This window comes from Bombina bombina, chromosome 5 (genome assembly GCF_027579735.1).
Source record: "Bombina bombina isolate aBomBom1 chromosome 5, aBomBom1.pri, whole genome shotgun sequence".
Classification (NCBI taxonomy): Eukaryota; Metazoa; Chordata; class Amphibia; order Anura; family Bombinatoridae; genus Bombina; species Bombina bombina.
The window spans coordinates 443,432,655-443,453,959 of NC_069503.1; the positions used below are offsets into that span (position 1 = coordinate 443,432,655).

At 42.1% G+C, this 21,305-nt stretch overlaps 1 protein-coding gene across 1 annotated transcript in view; it reads left to right on the forward strand.

Moving 5' to 3' along the window:
* The window catches only part of GRB10 (growth factor receptor bound protein 10), a 647,881-nt gene that overhangs the window by 618,051 nt on the left and 8,525 nt on the right, over window positions 1-21,305 (forward strand). Inside the window, exons 10-14 of the mRNA XM_053714305.1 lie at window positions 847-924; window positions 3,762-3,878; window positions 4,091-4,157; window positions 11,053-11,140; window positions 14,473-14,566. Of these exons, the coding sequence (XP_053570280.1) occupies window positions 847-924; window positions 3,762-3,878; window positions 4,091-4,157; window positions 11,053-11,140; window positions 14,473-14,566 (444 nt within the window). The remainder of the gene's footprint in view (window positions 1-846; window positions 925-3,761; window positions 3,879-4,090; window positions 4,158-11,052; window positions 11,141-14,472; window positions 14,567-21,305) is intronic.

Genomic DNA, 21,305 nt, shown 5'->3' on the forward strand with positions numbered 1-21,305 from the left:
CTTGCTAATATGAAAGAAATGAATTTATCAGGTAAGTTCTTACATAAATTATGTTTTTTCTCAGTTCAGAAGAAAATGTTTTGGTGCATTGTAGGGAAATATAGAATTAAAAGTATATTTTTTTGGGGGGGGTTTCATGTGTTTGCATATCTCTTGTCGAACGTTTTACAACACATCCTTTAGTCTGTGTAAGAAGTTTACTTTGTACTTCACAGTATTAGTTCTGTAATGGTGCAGACTGGCTTAAGGGTTCAGTACACTTTTTACTGCTCTGGTATTATACCCATATTGCTGTTAGATTGGTGCCATAGGCACTGTCTTCAGTTATAAGTTAGTAGAAATGTTTTCCCTGGGTGGACTCCTTGTGGGGTTAGATCCTCAGATTTGAGTCTTTCTGTGTAATACAATGTTGTACATTTTTCTAAATACTGCTAATGTGTCTGCTTATTTCTATATCTGAGGTTCAGTGCATTGCTTGCTGCTAATGTTTCTAATATCTGATTTGCTGTCTTTAGCACTATATGCCTGTAACAATGGTTGTAGCGATGTTAAACATTGTTGTAGGCACTGCTGCCATAGGGGCCCGTTTATCAAGCTCTGTATGGACCTTTTATCAGACTCGCCAGAAACACAAGTTATGGAGCAGCGGGTTAAAGACCGCTGCTCCATAACCCTGTCTGCCTGCTCTGATGAGGCAGACAGGAATCGCCACAATACAACCCGATCGAGTACGATCGGGTTGATTGACACCTTCCTGCTGGCGGCCGATTGGCTGCGAGTCTGCAGGGGGCGGCGTTGCACCAGCAGCTCTTTTAAAATAAATCTTTATGTATTTTCTCCCTACAGTATGGGGCACTGCTTTACCAGAGTTTCCGAATTCCCCAACAGAAAATAAACTTGCAGCCAAACTTCTCTGCCCCTGTGGTAAGTTACCATAATATTTGTACTAATTATGAAGTGGCAATAGATCACCACAATAAAGTTTAAAGGGAACCACAACACCTGCTTGACATGTTTTAAACTAACTTTTTTTTTAATTGTGCAAAATAAACTAACAAACTATTCTGTATGCAGTATTTTCATCTTACTGCATTCTGTTGTAGATAAAAGATTTATAATTTAAACGTTGCTCTTCAGCCTAGTACCTGCAATGTAAGCTGCCATATTGCAGTTAGTTCCACAACAGTGGGTCACGTGATGCACACGGCACCTTCTATTTCTAAAGGAAGCAGATTGAGATCTGCAGTGTCTAAGAAGAACGGCTTCAGGCAGACAGGCACTGGTATGTTTAAAAATAGCACGAGCAGGGAAGCAATTGTGAGGGGGAGGAGAGGGAGGAAATAAAGCAAACACTCTGCATATAAGATTGTAAGGAGACATTTGCATTCATCTACATACTTTCTCCGGAGACTTTCTTCCCTCTGTGCATTCCTCTCCTCCCCCTGTGCATTCTTCTCCTCCCCCTTCCTTCCTTGCGTGTGCTATTTATAAACATAACAGTGCCTGTCTGCCTGAAGCGTTCTTCTAAGACACTGCAGGGCTCAATCTGCTTCCTTTAGAAATAGAAGGTGCCGTGTGCATCACGTGACCCACTGTTGTGGAACGTGCGTTGCAATATGGCAGCTTACTTTGCAAGTACAAGGCTGCAGAGCAATGTTTAAATGGTAAAGCTTTTACCTACAAAAGAATGCAGTAAGATGAAAACTGCATACAGAATTAAAGTCAGTATATTTTGCATAATGAGAAAAAGTTGGTTTAAAATATTTCAAGCAGGTGTTGTGGTTCCCTTTAATGTATTGCTATTTTCAGCTATAGTCTTAAAATGGCTTTCTGTAATAAGTTATGTGATCTGTGTTTTATAGTGCACATGCATTATAACTCCACACTCGCAAATTGCTTCTGAGCGTTCTCGTGCAAACTACCCTATTGATTCTCACTTTCTACAAAAAGTTTTAGTTGTGCACACAACATAAAGTCACTTAAAAGAAGGCCTCGGGAAAGCAGACAGCTGGAAACATGGTGTGTGTGGTAGTGGATAAAATGGCTTCTGATTGGTTGAACCAGGCTTAAAAATGGTGCCAAGTGGTTGGATGCTAATGGCAGTACACTTAAGCAGTTCAAGCAGTACCTAGACTCAAGTTCGTTACACTGCAAATTTTTAAAATGACATACAACCTTCAAAAAATGTAATTCAGATAGTGTAAACTGTAAAAATAAATAAAAACATTTACTTTGTTCTATTGGTATCCTTGGTTGAAAAGGAGGTAGGAAGGCATAGGAGCATGCACATGACTGGGATCAATTTTAGAACTGTTATAGATGTTGTAGAACAGTAGGAATGACAGAAGTGTTTCCTGTTAAATACTGCTCCAGAAATGTGCACGCTATCTATCTAGATATTTCTTCAACAAAGAATACCTTGAAAACTAAGTTAATTTGGTAATAGAAGTGAAAACTTTTTAAAAATTGTATGCTCTCAATCATAAAAAGAAAATATTTTGGTTTTATGTCCATTTAAAGGGGCATTGTACTATAATAAAAATATTATGTGCCAAATAATCCATTTCACCAGCTGGAGCGAATTAAATTGTTTAGAAATGGCTCATTTACCTTTACTTTATTATTTGAAATAGCTGCCTTTGCTTCTTGAAAAAGCTTAGCACTACCATGTGGTATACACCAGCCAAAGCCTAGCACTACCATATGGTATACACCAGCCAAAGCTTAGCACTACCATATGGTATATACCAGTCAAAGCTTTAGCACTACCATATGGTATATACCAGTCAAAGCTTTAGCACTACCATATGGTATATACCAGTCAAAGCTTTAGCACTACCATATGGTATATACCAGTCAAAGCTTTAGCAATACCATATGGTATATACCAGTCAAAGCTTTAGCAATACCATATGGTATATACCAGTCAAAGCTTTAGCAATACCATATGGTATATACCAGTCAAAGCTTTAGCAATACCATATGGTATATACCAGCCAAAGCTTTAGCAATACCATATGGTATATACCAGCCAAAGCTTTAGCAATACCATATGGTATATACCAGCCAAAGCTTTAGCACTACCATATGGTATATACCAGCCAAAGCTTTAGCACTACCATATGGTATATACCAGTCAAAGCTTAGCACTACCATATGGTATATACCAGTCAAAGCTTTAGCACTACCATATGGTATATACCAGCCAAAGCTTAGCACTACCATATGGTATATACCAGTCAAAGCTTAGCACTACCATATGGTATATATAAGCTTAGCACTACCATATGGTATATACCAGCCAAAGTTTAGCACTACCATGTGGTATATACTAGCCACAGCTTGGCACTACCATATGGTATATATACCAACCACAGCTTGGCACTACCATATGATATATATATACCAACCACAGCTTGGCACTACCATATGGTGTATATACCAACCACAGCTTGGCACCACCCTGCGGCGTTTACCAACCAAAGCTTAGTATTGCCATGAAGTAGATTATATATCGCACACACAAGCGCCCATTTTTAGTGACATGTTTTTAAAGGGATATGAAAGTCTGTTTCATTGATGTAATCAATAAGCACTAAGCAGTGGTATGTACTTAACAGAAATCATTGCAATATGTATTATTCATTAAAATTGATTTTAACTTTTTTTTTTTTAAACTTCATTTCATTTGTGCAAGAAAAAGAAAATGACAAAGAAATTTTCCGCCTTTTTCTCTTTTTTGTTTCTTTTCTTTCCCCCAGAGGAGTGTATCTGAAAATTCACTGGTTGCAATGGATTTTTCTGGGCAAACGGGAAGGGTCATTGATAATCCAGTGGAAGCACAGACTGCTGCAATGGAAGAAGTGCATGCTTGGAGGGTAAATATCATCAAAGGAAAATCTGAGTTGCCCACCTTTTCGCACAAAAGACAACACTGGAAGTTTTTTGTTTTATTAAACCAAATATTCGTTTCATAGTGCTAGTGATTTTCATACTTTTGGAAGAATAAAACTACCTAAGAATAATGTAGGTGTAATATAAAAACTATCATCTAATGTATTACAAAAGGTAAAATAATTTTGTCTTTTAGAAACGCAGCACACGTATAAATGTTTTGGGTAGCCAAAGTCCACTTCATCCCTCCACACTCAGCACAGGTAAGTTAGTTTTGTTTTGTTGTGTTGTGTTTTTTTAACAGTGTAAGGAAAAGAAAAATAGAAAATTATAAAAAAATATATGTATATCAATGAATATACCTGTGATCACTGGGAGCAAGTTAGAAAACCTGTGATTATTGAAACAAAATTGAGTTCCTGTTATTTCCAATTTGCTTAACTGCATGAACATAGATATAAAATGATCTCTGAGCACCAGAACTTTCTTAGTTTTGGACCTATGGGCTGTGTCTATCTGCATGCCTACATCATGGCTCCACATAGAAAAGAATTGCCAGAGGAATTAAAAAATCGGATTATGAGGCATCACAAAGATGGAAAAGGATACAGGAAGATCAGTGACCAAAAATCAGTCAAAACACAGTTGCAGTAGTCAGGAGGTATAGAACGAGCCATAGTGCCATCCTCCTAAAATGACACCTGACACCCTAGCTCAGGAAAACAGACTGACAAGTGCTTCAGACCTGGTTTAGGAGTTATCATTGGAAATCAGAGTTTCTGTGACAGACATCAGGCATGAAAAGAAGCCTGATGAATATTGGGAGCACATTCTTTGGTCAGATGTGACAAATTTGTTTAACCCAGATGGGGTCCAGCATGGTTTGTTAACCTGGCCAGGACCAACACAGTTAATGCACAGCCCAACAGTGAAACATGGAGGAAGGAGTGTGATGATATGGGGCTGCATGACTGCAAATGGTTTTGGGGAGATGACATTTATATATGGCACCATGAATGCCTGTAGTAATACCAAAATACTGCGGACAAGATGACTCCCAGGCTCCAGAAGCTTTACAGAAGAGAACTATTCTAGCATAACAATCCAATGCACACTGCCAAAATCACTAAAGAGTTTCTAAGGAAGAAAAAAAAATTAAACTAGGACCTTGCCAAGTATGTTGCCTGATTTGAATCAGATAGAACAGCTTTGGGGTATTTTAAGAGAAAGGTAGAGCAACCTCCAGCAAAGAGCAGCAAAAAATAAAATCTATGATGAATGGCAGAACAACTCCGGTATCCTCCATGCTGAGGAGGATTTAGTCTGTCATTAAAAATAAAGGTGTGTGTGTGTATTTGTAAGAAGTTATGTGATAAATTAGCTCATATGATTTCCCGAGTTTTTTTGCTACCACCTTATATTGAGGACAATGACGATTATCATTTTAAGCATCGGTACAATATTATCATTCCTAGTCTGCCAAACCAATCTGGCCGTATGTTGGTTCCCTCTATCCTCTAGAAATACTCAATATTTCTCCAACATAGGTGTGTCCGGTCCACGGCGTCATCCTTACTTGTGGGATATTCTCTTCCCCAACAGGAAATGGCAAAGAGCCCAGCAAAGCTGGTCACATGATCCCTCCTAGGCTCCGCCTACCCCAGTCATTCTCTTTGCCGTTGTACAGGCAACATCTCCACGGAGATGGCTTAGAGTTTTTTTCGCATTTGCAGTAATAAAGTGTGTTCAGTTTAAAATTTAAAGTGACAGTAACGGTTTTATTTTAAAACGTTTTTTGTACTTGTTATCAAGTTTATGCCTGTTTAACATGTCTGAACTTCCAGATAGACTGTGTTCTGAATGTGGGGAAGCCAGAATTCCTATTCATTTAAATAAATGTGATTTATGTGACAATGACAATGATGCCCAAGATGATTCCTCAAGTGAGGGGAGTAAGCATGGTACTGCATCATTCCCTCCTTCGTCTACACAAGTCTTGCCCACTCAGGAGGCCCCTAGTACATCTAGCGCGCCAATACTCCTTACTATGCAACAATTAACGGCTGTAATGGATAATTCTGTCAAAAACATTTTAGCCAAAATGAACACTTATCAGCGTAAGCGCGACTGCTCTGTTTTAGATACTGAAGAGCATGACGACGCTGATATTAATATTTCTGAAGGGCCCCTAACTCAGTCTGATGGGGCCAGGGAGGTTTTGTCTGAGGGAGAAATTACTGATTCAGGGAACATTTCTCAACAAGCTGAACCTGATGTGATTGCATTTAAATTTAAGTTGGAACATCTCCGCATTCTGCTTAAGGAGGTATTATCCACTCTGGATGATTGTGACAAGTTGGTCATCCCAGAGAAACTATGTAAAATGGACAAGTTCCTAGAGGTGCCGGGGCTCCCAGAAGCTTTTCCTATACCCAAGCGGGTGGCGGACATTGTTACTAAAGAATGGGAAAGGCCCGGTATTCCTTTCGTCCCTCCCCCCATATTTAAAAAATTGTTTCCTATGGTCGACCCCAGAAAGGACTTATGGCAGACAGTCCCCAAGGTCGAGGGAGCGGTTTCCACTTTAAACAAACGCACCACTATACCCATAGAGGATAGTTGTGCTTTCAAAGATCCTATGGATAAAAAATTAGAAGGTTTGCTTAAAAAGATGTTTGTTCAGCAGGGTTACCTTCTACAACCAATTTCATGCATTGTCCCTGTCGCTACAGCCGCATGTTTCTGGTTCGATGAGCTGATAAAGGCGGTCGACAGTGATTCTCCTCCTTATGAGGAGATTATGGACAGAATCAATGCTCTCAAATTGGCTAATTCTTTCACCCTAGACGCCACTTTGCAATTGGCTAGGTTAGCGGCTAAGAATTCTGGGTTTGCTATTGTGGCGCGCAGAGCGCTTTGGTTGAAATCTTGGTCGGCTGATGCGTCTTCCAAGAACAAGTTACTTAACATTCCTTTCAAGGGGAAAACGCTGTTTGGCCCTGACTTGAAAGAGATTATCTCGGATATCACTGGGGGTAAGGGCCACGCCCTTCCTCAGGATCGGCCTTTCAAGGCAAAGAATAAACCTAATTTTCGTCCCTTTCGTAGAAACGGACCAGCCCAAAGTGCTACGTCCTCTAAGCAAGAGGGTAATACTTCTCAAGCCAAGCCAGCTTGGAGACCAATGCAAGGCTGGAACAAGGGAAAGCAGGCCAAGAAACCTGCCACTGCTACCAAGACAGCATGAAATGTTGGCCCCCGATCCGGGACCGGATCTGGTGGGGGGCAGACTCTCTCTCTTCGCTCAGGCTTGGGCAAGAGATGTTCTGGATCCTTGGGCGCTAGAAATAGTCTCCCAAGGTTATCTTCTGGAATTCAAGGGACTTCCCCCAAGGGGGAGGTTCCACAGGTCTCAGTTGTCTTCAGACCACATAAAAAGACTGGCATTCTTACATTGTGTAGAAGACCTGTTAAAAATGGGAGTGATTCATCCCGTTCCATTAAGAGAACAAGGGATGGGGTTCTACTCCAATCTGTTTATAAGTTCCCAAAAAAGAGGGAACGTTCAGACCAATCTTAGATCTCAAGATCTTAAACAAGTTTCTCAAGGTTCCATCGTTCAAGATGGAAACCATTCGAACTATTCTTCCTTCCATCCAGGAAGGTCAATTCATGACCACGGTGGATTTAAAGGATGCGTATCTACATATTCCTATCCACAAGGAACATCATCGGTTCCTGAGGTTCGCATTCCTGGACAAACATTACCAGTTCGTGGCGCTTCCTTTCGGATTAGCCACTGCTCCAAGGATTTTCACAAAGGTACTAGGGTCCCTTCTAGCTGTGCTAAGACCAAGGGGCATTGCTGTAGTACCTTACTTGGACGACATTCTGATTCAAGCGTCGTCCCTTCCTCAAGCAAAGGCTCACACGGACATTGTCCTGGCCTTTCTCAGATCTCACGGATGGAAAGTGAACGTGGAAAAGAGTTCTCTATCTCCGTCAACAAGGGTTCCCTTCTTGGGAACAATAATAGACTCCTTAGAAATGAGGATTTTTCTGACAGAGGCCAGAAAAACAAAACTTCTAGACTCTTGTCGGATACTTCATTCCGTTCCTCTTCCTTCCATAGCTCAGTGCATGGAAGTGATTGGGTTGATGGTAGCGGCAATGGACATAGTTCCTTTTGCACGCATTCATCTAAGACCATTACAACTGTGCATGCTCAGTCAGTGGAATGGGGACTATACAGACTTGTCTCCGAAGATACAAGTAAATCAGAGGACCAGAGACTCACTCCGTTGGTGGCTGTCCCTGGACAACCTGTCACGAGGGATGACATTCCGCAGACCAGAGTGGGTCATTGTCACGACCGACGCCAGTCTGATGGGCTGGGGCGCGGTCTGGGGATCCCTGAAAGCTCAGGGTCTTTGGTCTCGGGAAGAATCTCTTCTACCGATAAATATTCTGGAACTGAGAGCGATATTCAATGCTCTCAAGGCTTGGCCTCAGCTAGCGAGGGCCAAGTTCATACGGTTTCAATCAGACAACATGACAACTGTTGCGTACATCAACCATCAGGGGGGAACAAGGAGTTCCCTGGCGATGGAAGAAGTGACCAAAATCATTCTATGGGCGGAGTCTCACTCCTGCCACCTGTCTGCTATCCACATCCCAGGAGTGGAAAATTGGGAAGCGGATTTTCTGAGTCGTCAGACATTGCATCCGGGGGAGTGGGAACTCCATCCGGAAATCTTTGCCCAAGTCACTCAGCTGTGGGGCATTCCAGACATGGATCTGATGGCCTCTCGTCAGAACTTCAAAGTTCCTTGCTACGGGTCCAGATCCAGGGATCCCAAGGCGGCTCTAGTGGATGCACTAGTAGCACCTTGGACCTTCAAACTAGCTTATGTGTTCCCGCCGTTTCCTCTCATCCCCAGGCTGGTAGCCAGGATCAATCAGGAGAGGGCGTCGGTGATCTTGATAGCTCCTGCGTGGCCACGCAGGACTTGGTACGCAGATCTGGTGAATATGTCATCGGCTCCTCCTTGGAAGCTACCTTTGAGACGAGACCTTCTTGTTCAGGGTCCGTTCGAACATCCGAATCTGGTTTCACTCCAGCTGACTGCTTGGAGATTGAACGCTTGATCTTATCGAAGCGAGGATTCTCAGATTCTGTTATCGATACTCTTGTTCAGGCCAGAAAGCCCGTAACTAGAGAGATTTACCACAAAATTTGGAAAAAATATATCTGTTGGTGTGAATCTAAAGGATTCCCTTGGGACAAGGTTAAGATTCCTAGGATTCTATCCTTCCTTCAAGAAGGATTGGAAAAAGGATTATCTGCAAGTTCCCTGAAGGGACAGATTCTGCCTTGTCTGTGTTACTTCACAAAAAGCTGGCCGCTGTGCCAGATGTTCAAGCCTTTGTTCAGGCTCTGGTTAGAATTAAGCCTGTTTACAAACCTTTGACTCCTCCTTGGAGTCTCAATTTAGTTCTTTCAGTTCTTCAGGGGGTTCCGTTTGAACCCTTGCATTCCGTTGATATTAAGTTATTATCTTGGAAAGTTTTGTTTTTAGTTGCAATTTCTTCTGCTAGAAGAGTTTCAGAATTATCTGCTCTGCAGTGTTCTCCTCCTTATCTGGTGTTCCATGCAGATAAGGTGGTTTTACGTACTAAACCTGGTTTTCTTCCAAAAGTTGTTTCTAACAAAAACATTAACCAGGAGATTATCGTACCTTCTCTGTGTCCGAAACCAGTTTCAAAGAAGGAACGTTTGTTGCACAATTTGGATGTTGTTCGCGCTCTAAAATTCTATTTAGATGCTACAAAGGATTTTAGACAAACATCTTCCTTGTTTGTTGTTTATTCCGGTAAAAGGAGAGGTCAAAAAGCAACTTCTACCTCTCTCTCTTTTTGGATTAAAAGCATCATCAGATTGGCTTACGAGACTGCCGGACGGCAGCCTCCCGAAAGAATCACAGCTCATTCCACTAGGGCTGTGGCTTCCACATGGGCCTTCAAGAACGAGGCTTCTGTTGATCAGATATGTAGGGCAGCGACTTGGTCTTCACTGCACACTTTTACCAAATTTTACAAGTTTGATACTTTTGCTTCTTCTGAGGCTATTTTTGGGAGAAAGGTTTTGCAAGCCGTGGTGCCTTCCATTTAGGTGACCTGATTTGCTCCCTTCATCCGTGTCCTAAAGCTTTGGTATTGGTTCCCACAAGTAAGGATGACGCCGTGGACCGGACACACCTATGTTGGAGAAAACAGAATTTATGTTTACCTGATAAATTACTTTCTCCAACGGTGTGTCCGGTCCACGGCCCGCCCTGGTTTTTTTAATCAGGTCTGATAATTTATTTTCTTTAACTACAGTCACCACGGTACCATATGGTTTCTCCTATGCAAATATTCCTCCTTAACGTCGGTCGAATGACTGGGGTAGGCGGAGCCTAGGAGGGATCATGTGACCAGCTTTGCTGGGCTCTTTGCCATTTCCTGTTGGGGAAGAGAATATCCCACAAGTAAGGATGACGCCGTGGACCGGACACACCGTTGGAGAAAGTAATTTATCAGGTAAACATAAATTCTGTTTTTTACCTTACGCTCAAAGTTAATTGGATAAAGACAAAGGGGCCGATTTTATCAAGGGCTGAATACCCCTGTTTCCGCTGCTCCTTTGCTGCAGCAATCCGCCCGATCAAATACGATTGGGTTGATTGATACCCCTGCTAGCGGCTGATTGGCTGCGAATCTGCAGGTGGCGGCATTGCACAAGCAGTTCACCAGAACTGCTTGTGCAATGTTAAATGCTGACAGCGTATAATGTACGCCAGACATTGATAAATCGGCCCCAAAGTCTTGTTACTCTATTGGTTACCTGATATTATTTTTTGAATATGAAATGCTAAATTATGTATTGCCTCAATTAACCAATCATTTGTGTTTGGCTGACAGAAAGGGAAGACATTAAAGGTTAGAAAACCCTGAAATGCTGTACAGCATCATACACTATTTAAGCTAAGAATTATTGGTATTTTCTTTATAATAATGTGTATGAATCTTGTTTGCTTTATGTAACGGCACTTTAGATATTTTTTATCTTTTAGATGAGATTTCTGATACCTTATCGGTCTTCCTTTTGCTATCTAGTAATTCATAGGACACAGCACTGGTTCCATGGCAGAATCTCTCGAGAGGAATCCCAAACAATCATTAAACAACAAGGGCTTGTGGATGGGTAAGAAAACAACATTATTTGTATAAAATAATAATGCACAATACTTCACTGAGATTTAGGTAAGAATTTCAGAAAGAGCATGCAGTTTTAAAAGACGTTCCAATTTACTTCCATTATCAATTTTTGCAGTCTTTCCATCTAAAAGGGAGGAGAGTCCATGGCTTCATTCATTACTATTGGGAATTGAGAACCTGGCCACCAGGAGGAGGCAAAGACACCCCAGCCAAAGGCTCAAATATCTCACCCACTTCCCTCATCCCCCAATCATTCTTTGCCTTTCGTCACAGGAGGATGGCAGAGGAGTGCAGGAGTTTTGGAGTAGTCTCTTTTGGAGGGTAGTACTCTTCGCAGTGGGACTGGAGTTTTAAGTAGTTCTGTCAGCCTCTCAGTGAGAGCATGGATGAAAGTTAGAGTCCGGAGGTGCAGGGAGTGTCTTTCTGCGAAACCATCCCGACTCATATTAACAGCTCCATAAGCATTCATCGTTGACGAGTTTCGCTGCCTGCTTTCTTCACTCAAGTCCATGTCAGGAGCGAGGCTACTAACCTGTTCCACGGCGTAGATTCTTGTAAGATAGTTTCATTTTTTATTCATAATGATAACATAGAAAACAGAGTAACCGTGTGGCACCTTTTTATCTTTTCAGAATCAAGGGTTAATACTCCTGGAAGGGGGATTATTGAACAGGGGGGGTTATACATGATGTGGTTTATTGTGTCATTGCTGCGTTATGTGCTAGATGAGGTTCTGGTAAAGTGTGGAACTTTCAGGTTACTTGCGGAAACTTGCGCGGCCGTTTTTTTTACGCGTTTTTCCCTAGTGCAGGGGCGGCCCTGCCAGTCATTCCATGTGACTGGGTGAGGCTATCTATCCCTCCTGTTGATCTGTGGCGCAGGAGACATAGCGGTTTCTAGGAGGTGGTGAGTGCCCCGGCCATTGGTGGTATAAAGGTGCCTTTTTAATAAAGTTTGTATAACCAAGCACGCAAGCGATGGAGGCTCTCCTTCCTTAATAAAGTCTCATTCCTGTATTTATTGTGAGGAGGTTCTGGTAGATCAGCCTGCTCAACTATGTTCCACATGCCTTGATAAAGTTATAACATCTAAAGGGTTCTTCGTCCCGGGAGGTGCTTTCCCTACATTCTTTTCCGACTGCACATGCAGCGCCCCGGGGTCCAACCGTTACTCCTTCGGGAGAGATTCGTTGGCCATCAGACTTTGCGGACCAACTGGAATCAGCGGTTTCGAAAGTGATCCATGCCTTACCATGTTCTGCTAAACTCAAGCGTAGGGTTTATCATAGCGGCCCGGTCCAGGGTTTTTCCTCGCCGATGGGATATCCAGAGGTTCTATACGAGGACAAGGCCCACTCCAACTCTTCGGAGGAGGCCCCTTCTGGGTCGGAGTCCGTGTCATCTAAACCTCCGGTGGCGGAGGAGCCTGGTTATAGGTTTAGGAGGGAGAACTTGTGCTTTCTGCTATGGCAGGTGCTTGCTACTCTGGAGGTTCCGGAACCTAAGATACCGGAGGAACCTGCAATTCCTAAGCTTGACAAGGTATACGAGGACAGGGTAGTACCTCAATCTTTCCCGGTTCCTGTTAAGATGGCTAATATTGTTAAGAATGAATGGGAGCAATTAGGTTCTTCCTTTTCCCCTTCTTCCTTTTAAAAAAACTGTTCCCCATTCCGGACTCTCAGCTTGAGCTGTGGGAGACCATCCCTAAGGTGTATGGGGCTATCTCTACGCTCGCGAAGCAGACGACTATTCCCCTTGAGGATAGTTCGTTGTTTAAAGAGCCCATGCATAAAAAACTGGAAAACATGCTGAGAAAGATGTTTCAGCACACAGGGTTTGTTTTTCAGCCAGCAGCGGCCGTTGCGGCAGTCGCTGGAGCTGTGACATATTGGTGTGAATCCCTGTGTGAAATGGTCGAGCGGGAGACATCCATCGAGATACAGGAGAAGATTAAGGTGCTGAAGATCGTCAATTCTGTGATGCCAATATGCAAATTATTCGCCTGAATGCTAAGGTGTCAGGTTTTTCTGTTTTAGCGCACAGTGCTCTGTGGCTAAAATCTTGGTCTGTGGACATGACCTCTAAGGCGAGGCTGTTGTCCTTGCCTTTTCAAGAAAAGATCCTGTTCGGTCCAGGATTGAATTAGATTATATCCACGGTTACGGGAGGCAAGGGAGCTTTCCTACCACAGGATAAAAAGGCTAAGCCTAAAGGATCAACTTTTTGTCCCTTTCATGCAGACAAGGCCCAGCACCAGCAGCCCGCTGCTAAAGCGGACCAGTCCAAGGGATTTTGGAAGCCGGCTCAATCTTGGAACAAGTCTAAGCAGAGCAAGAAGCCCGCCAAAACAAAATCGGCATGAAGGGGCGGCCCCCGACCGGTCTCCGGATCACACAGGGGGCAGATTATCTCTATTCTCAGAGGCATGGTTGCAGGACGTTCAGGACCCTTGGATTCTAGAAGTGGTCTCCCAGGGTTACAGGATAGGGTTCAGATCCCATCCGCCCGAGGGCAGATTCTTCCTGTCAAACCTGTCTTCAAGACCAGAGAAGAGAGAGGCCTTTCTAGAGTGTGTGAGAGATCTCACCTCTTTTTGGGAGAGGTTTTGCAGGCTGTGGTGCCCGCCGACTAGGGTCCGCCTTTTACCCTCCCTGTTTCATTCAGTGTCCTCTAGAGCTTGGGTATATGTTCCTAATAGTAATGAATGAAGCTGTGGACTCTCCTCCCCTTTAGATGGAAAACATAAATTATGCTTGCCTGATTTAATTTCCATCGAGGGGAGGAGAGTCCACTGCTCCCGCACATATCTCCGTTGGGCGGCCCTAAATTTGTTCATCTTTTGGCACCTTTTTTCTGGTTCCTGGTTCCCTCGGCAGAATGACTGGGGGATGAGGGAAGTGGGGAAGGTATTTGAGCCTTTGGCTGGGGTGTCTTTGCCTCCTCCTGGTGGCCAGGTTCTTAATTCCCAATAGTGATGAATGAAGCTGTGGACTCTCCTCCCCTCGATGGAAATGAAATTATCAGGTAAGCATAATTTGTTTTTTTATATTCACACTTTCTGAGGCTACATGTGCACATGTTCAATGTATATGTCTACTAGTTTGTAATTGAATAATGGCTGTCACATGATACAGGGGGGGGCGGCAAAATAAGGGGCAAATACATTTGAATTTTAAATAAAAGTTTTTTTCCTGACAGTGTTATTGCATTGTCTTTATTATGTACTTGTTAATTATACAATTCTACTGTATTTAATGGTCCTTTAAAATGAAAATGTTTTGATCAGTAATAGAATTATTATTCCTTCCCTTTGCAGGCTATTCCTACTTAGAGACAGCCAAAGTAATCCAAAGGCATTTGTGCTCACAATGTGTCACCATCAGAAAATAAAGCATTTTCAGATTTTACCAGTAAGTAATTTAATGCATTAAAGGACGTGTAAGCTCTAAGTAAAATCATTTTGCATTTCTGCAACGCCAACAGAAGTGTGTACTATAACTGTTAGCAATATCTGTTAGACCGTAAAGAAATATAAATTAGTATAGCAACATTTCTTTCTAATGACACAGTGAATCCACGGATAATCATAATTACTGTTGGGAATATCACTCCTGACCAGCAGGAGTGATATTCCCAACAGTAATTATGATGATCCGTGGACTCACTGTGTCAAGAAATAAATAAATTTATCAGGTAAGCATAAATTTTGTTTTTGTCAGCAGATAAAAAGGAAAAGGCCCATGGAGTCTTCCCATATTTCTTTTCCTTCTTAATATGAGGAGAGTCCACGGCATCATTCCTTACTGTTGGGAATACTGAACCTGGCCACCAGGAGGAGGCTGACACCCCAGCCAAAGGTCTAAATACTCCCCCTACTTCCCTCATATCCTAATCATTCTTTGCCTTTCGTCACAGGAGGTTGACAGAGAAGTGTCAGAAGATTCAGAGTAGTTTCTCATGAAGGGTATCTAGCCTTCAAAATGGGACTGGAGATTTAAGTAGTCTTGTCAGCCTCTCATTGAGAGCATTGACGAATGTTAGAGTCTGGAGATGCAGGGAGAGTCTTTCTGCAAACCCATCCAGACTTGTATTAACAGCTCCTAAGCAATGAGTCTTGACAAGCTATGGAGGATTCTGATGCGTTACAGGGTACTCCCTCTTTACCCAAGTCTAATACCTGTCTATATTGTGAGGAGGCCGCGGTATACCCGTCTGCTCAACTATGTTCCACATGCCTTGATAAAGTTATCATGTCAAAGAAGGTTAATATGTTTGATACCACTGAGCCGTCCACCTCTGAGGAGTCTTCGTCCCGTGATGTGTGCACCCTACAGTCATCTAATACTCATGCAGCTTCCCGTAGCACTCCTAATCTTCCATCTGGAGGGAGCCTTTTACCTCCAGACTTTACTGAGCAGTTACAAACGACGGTGTCTGCGGCCTTTAGTGCTTTACTTTGCCCTGCTAAGCACAAGCGAAAGGTCAAATATTGCTATCCTTCCCAGGGGTCATCAACTAGTTTATTGGATTTATCTGATACAAGATTATCCGATGATGAGGGCGCCTCTGATACTTCAGAGGGCGCTTTTTCTGGGTCGGAATCTTCTGCCTCTAAACCTCCAGCTGCGGAGGAACCAGACTTCAGATTTAGGATTGAGCATTTACGCTTCCTGTTGAAGAAAGTTTTGGCTACGTTAGAGGTTCTAGAGCCCAAATTGCCTGAGGAACCTTTGATCCCTAAATTAAATAAGGTCTATGAGGACAGGGTTGTACCAAAAACTGTCGCAGTTCCCGTAAAGATGGCGAATATTATTAAAGGGACACTGAACCCAAATTTTTTTCATGTAATTGTCAAGAGTCCATGAGCTAGTGTCGTATGGGATATACAATCCTACCAGGAGGGGCAAAGTTTCCCAAACCTCAAAATGCCTATAAATACACCCCTCACCACACCCACAATTCAGTTTTACAAACTTTGCCTCCTATGGAGCTTTGAAATATTATGTTGAAGATACTAAAGATTTCAGGAAGACTTCTAGTCTATTTGTTGCCTTTTCTGGTTCTAGGAAAGGTCAGAAGGCTTCTGCCTTTTCATTGGCATCTTGGTTAAAGCTTTTGATTCATCAGGCTTATTTGGAGTCGGGTCAGGCCCCGCCTCAGAGAATCACAGCTCATTCTACTACATCAGTTTCCACTTCGTGGGCTTTTAAGAATGAAGCTTCAGTTGATCAGATTTGCAAGGCAGCAACTTGGTCTTCTTTGCATACATTTACTAAATCCTACCGATTTGATGTATTTGCTTCCTCGGAAGCAGTTTTTGGTAGAAAAGTTCTTCAGGCAGCTGTTTCAGTTTGATTCCTCTGCTTATGTTTTTAAGTTTTTTCTTTTCATTTATGAGAATAAACTTATATTTTGGGTTGTGGATTAATTTTTTCAGCAGAAAAACATAATTTATGTAAGAATTTACCTGATAAATTAATTTCTTTCATATTGACAAGAGTCCATGAGCTAATGACGTATAGGATATACAATCCTACCAGGAGGGGCAAAGTTTCCCAAACCTCAAAATGCCTATAAATACACCCCTCACCACACCCACAATTCAGTTTAATGAATAGCCAAGACGTGGGGTGATGAAGAAAGGAGTAAAAAGCATCAACAAAGGAATTTGGAAATAATTGTGCTTTATACAAAAAAATCATAACCACCATAAATTGGATGGGTCACATGGACTCTTGCCAATATGAAAGAAATGAATTTATCAGATAAATTCTTACATAAATTATGTTTTCTTTCATGTAATTGGCAAGAGTCCATGAGCTAGTGATGTATGGGATATTAATACCCAAGATGTGGAACTCCACTCAAGAGTCACTAGAGAGGGAGGGATAAAAAATAAACAGCCATTTCTCGCTGAAAAAATAATCCACAACCCAAAATATAAGTTATTCTCATAATGAAAAGAAAAACTTAAAACATCAGCAGAAGAATCAAACTGAAACAGCTGCCTGAAGAGCTTTTCTACCAAAAACTGCTTCTGAAGAAGCAAATACATTAAAATGGTAGAATTTAGTAATTGTATGCAAAGAAGACAAAGTTGCTGCTTTGCAAATCTGATCAACTGAAGCTTCATTCTTAAAAGCCCACGAAGTGGAGAGTGATCTAGTAGAATGAGCTGTAACTCTCTGAGGCGGGGCCTGACCCGACTCCAAATAAGCTGGATGAATCAAAAGCTTTAACCAAGAAGCCAAGGAAATAGCAGCGGCCTTCTGACCTTTCCTAGGACCAGAAAATATAACAAATAGACTAGAAGTCTTCCTGAAAATTTTAGTAGCTTCAACATAATATTTCAAAGCTCTTACCACATCCAAAGAATGTAAGGATCTTTCCAAAGAATTCTTAGGATTAGGACACAAGGAAGGGACACCAATTTCCCTACTAATGTTGTTAGAATTCACAACTTTAGGCAAAAATTTAAATGAAGTCAGCAAAACCGCCTTATCCTGATGAAAAATCAGAAAAGGAGATTCACAAGAAAGAGCAGATAGCCCAGAAACTCTTCTAGCAGAAGAGATAGCCAAAAGGAACAACACTTTCCAAGAAAGTAGTTTAATGTCCAAAGAATGCATAGGCTCAAATGGAGGAGCCTGTAACGCCTTCAAAACCAAATTAAGACGCCAAGGAGGAGAAATTGATTTAATGACGGGCTTAATACAAACTGAACAAAACAGTGAATATCAGGGAGTTTAGCAATCTTTCTGTGAAATAAAACAGAAAGGGCAAAGATTTGTCCCTTCAAGGAACTTGCAGACAAACCTCTATCCAAACCATCCTGAAGAAACTGTAAAATTCTAGGAATTCTAAAAGAATGCCAAGAGAATTTATGAGAACACCAGGAAATGTAGGTCTTCCAAACTCGATAATAAATCTTTCTAGAGACAGATTTACGAGCTTGTAACATAGTATTAATCACTGAGTCAGAGAAACCTCTATGACTTACTACTAAGCGTTCAATTTCCATACCTTCAAATTTAATGATTTGAGATTCTGATGGAAAAACGGACCTTGAGACAGAAGGTCCGGCCTTAACGGAAGTGGCCAAGGTTGGCAACTGGACATCCGAACAAGATCCGCATACCAAAACCTGTGTGGCCATGCTGGAGCCACCAGCAACACAAACGATTGTTCCATGATGATTTTGGATATCACTCTTGGAAGAAGAACTAGAGGCGGAAAAATGTAAGCAGGATGATAACACCAAGGAAGTGTCAGCGCATCCACTGCTTCCGCCTGAACATCCCTGGACCTGGACAGGTATCTGGGAAGTTTCTTGTTTAGATGAGAGGCCATGAGATCTATCTCTGGTAGACCCCACATCTGAAGAATCTGAGAAAATACATCTGGATGGAGAGACCACTCCCCTGGATGTAAAGTCTGACGGCTGAGATAATCCGCCTCCCAATTGTCTACACCTGGGATATGCACCGCAGAGATTAGACAGGAGCTGGATTCCGCCCAAACAAGTATCAGAGATACTTCTTTCATTGCTTGGGGACTGTGAGTCCCACCCTGATGATTGACATATGCCACAGTTGTGATATTGTCTGTCTGAAAGCAAATGAACGGTTCTCTATTCAACAGAGGCCAAAACTGAAGAGCTCTGAGAATTGCACGGAGTTCTAAAATATTGATTGGTAATCTCGCCTCTTGAGATTTCCAAACCCCTTGTGCTGTCAGAGATCCCCAAACAGCTCCCCAACCTGAAAGACTTGCGTCTGTAGTGATCACAGTCCAGGTTGGCCGAACAAAGGAAGCCCCTTGAACTAAACGCTGGTGATTTAACCACCACGTCAGAGAGTGTCGAACATTGGGATTTAAGGATATTAACTGTGATATCTTTGTATAATCCCTGCACCATTGATTCAGCATACAAAGCTGGAGAGGTCTCATGTGAAAACGAGCAAAAGGAATCGTGTCCGATGCTGCAGTCATGAGGCCTAAAACTTCCATGCACATAGCCACTGAAGGGAATGACTGAGACTGAAGGTGCCTACAGGCTGCAACCAATTTCAAACGTCTCTTGTCTGTTAGAGACAGAGTCATGGACACTGAATCTATCTGGAAACCTAAAAAGGTGACCCTTGTCTGAGGAATCAAGAAACTTTTTGGTAAATTGATCCTCCAACCATGTTTTTGAAGAAACAACACTAGTTGATTCGTGTGAGATTCTCCATAACGTAAAGACTGAGCTAGTACCAAGATATCGTCCAAATAAGGAAACACTGCAATACCCTGCTCTCTGATTAGAGAGTAGGGCACCTAGAACCTTTTGAAAAGATTCTTGGAGCTGTTGCTAGGCCAAATGGAAGAGCAACAAATTGCTAATGCTTGTCTAGAAAAGAGAATCTCAGGATTAATTTTTTCAGCGGAAAATGGCTGTTATTATTTTTATCCCTCCCTCTCTAGTGACTCTTCTGTGGAGTTCCACATCTTGGGTATTACTATCCCATACGTCACTAGCTCATGAACTCTTGCCAATTACATGAAAGAAAACATAATTTATGTAATAACTTACCTGATAAATTAATTTCTTTCATATTGGCAAGAGTCCATGAGGCCCACCCTGTTTATGGTGGTGGTTATTTTTGTATAAAGCACAATTATTTCCAAATTCTTTATTTTGATGCTTTTTATTCCTTTCTTTGTCACCCCTCTACTTGGCTATTTATTAAACTGAATTGTGGGTGTGGTGAGGGGTGTATTTATAGGCATTTTGAGGTTTGGGAAACTTTGCCCCTCCTGGTAGGATTGTATATCCCATACGTCACTAGCTCATGGACTCTTGCCAATATGAAAGAAATGAATTTATCAGGTACGTTCTTACATAAATTGTGTTGTTTTTTTTTTTCTTTCGTGATTCAGATAGAACATGACATTTTAAGCAACTTTCTAATTTACTTCTATTATCAAATTTTCTTTATTCTCTTGGTATCTTTATTTGAAATGCAAGAATGTAAGTTTAGATGCCGGCCGATTTTTGGTGAACAACCTGGGTTGTTCTTGCTGATTTGGTGGATAAATCATACACCAATTAAAAAAGTGCTGTTCCCAGTTCTTAACCAAAAAAAAAGCTTAGATGCCTTCTTTTTCAAATAAAGATAGCAAGAGAACAAAGAAAAATTGATAAAATGATTAAATTAGAAAATTGCTTAAAATTGCATGCTCTATCTGAATCACAAAACATTTTTGGGGTCCAATGTCCCTTTAATAATGAATGGGAAAGGATTGGTTCTTTTTCCCCTTCTTCCTTTAAGAAATTTTTCCTGGCCCCGGACTCTCAATTGTAGTTGTGGGGTTCCATCCCCAAGGTTGATGGCACTATCTCCACGCTTGCTAAACGCACTACTATCCCGCTTGAGGATAGTTCGTCATTTGAAGAGCCCATGGATAAGAAGATAGAAACTCTGTTAAGAAAAATGTTTCAATATACGAGATATTTGTTTCAACTGGCAGCGGCTGTTGCTGCGGTTGCTGGAGCGGCTACCTATTGGTGCGACTCCTTATCCGAGTTGATCGAGGTGGAGGGTCCCCTCGACGTGATCCAGGAAAGAATTAAGGCCTTATGGGTGGCTAATTCTTTTATTTGTGATGCAAATATGCAAATTATTCGCCTGAATGCTAAGGCTTCAGGTTTTTCTGTTCAAGCCCGTAGGGCACTCTGGCTGAAGTTCTGGTCTGTTTACATGACTTCTATGTCAAGACTTCTTTCCCTCCCATTTAAGGGAAAGATTCTATTTGGTCCAGGCCTGGACTTAATTATCTCCACGGTTACTGTAGGCAAATGTGCCTTTTTACCACTGGATAAGAAGAACAAACAAGGTCCTAATTTTCGTTCGGATAAATCACAACATCAGCAGTCCTCCATAAATCCCGAGCAATCCAAGGGGACTTGGAAGCTGGATCAGTCCTGAAATAAATACAAGCATAGCAAGAAGTCCCCCCGAGACAAAGTCAGCATGAAGGGGCGGCCCCCGATCCAGCTCTGGATCTTGTCGGGGGCAGACTGTCGCTCTTTTTAGACGCTTGGTTTGGGGACATGCAAGACTTGTGGGTCCTTGGGGGCCATCGCTCAGGGATACAAGATAGGTT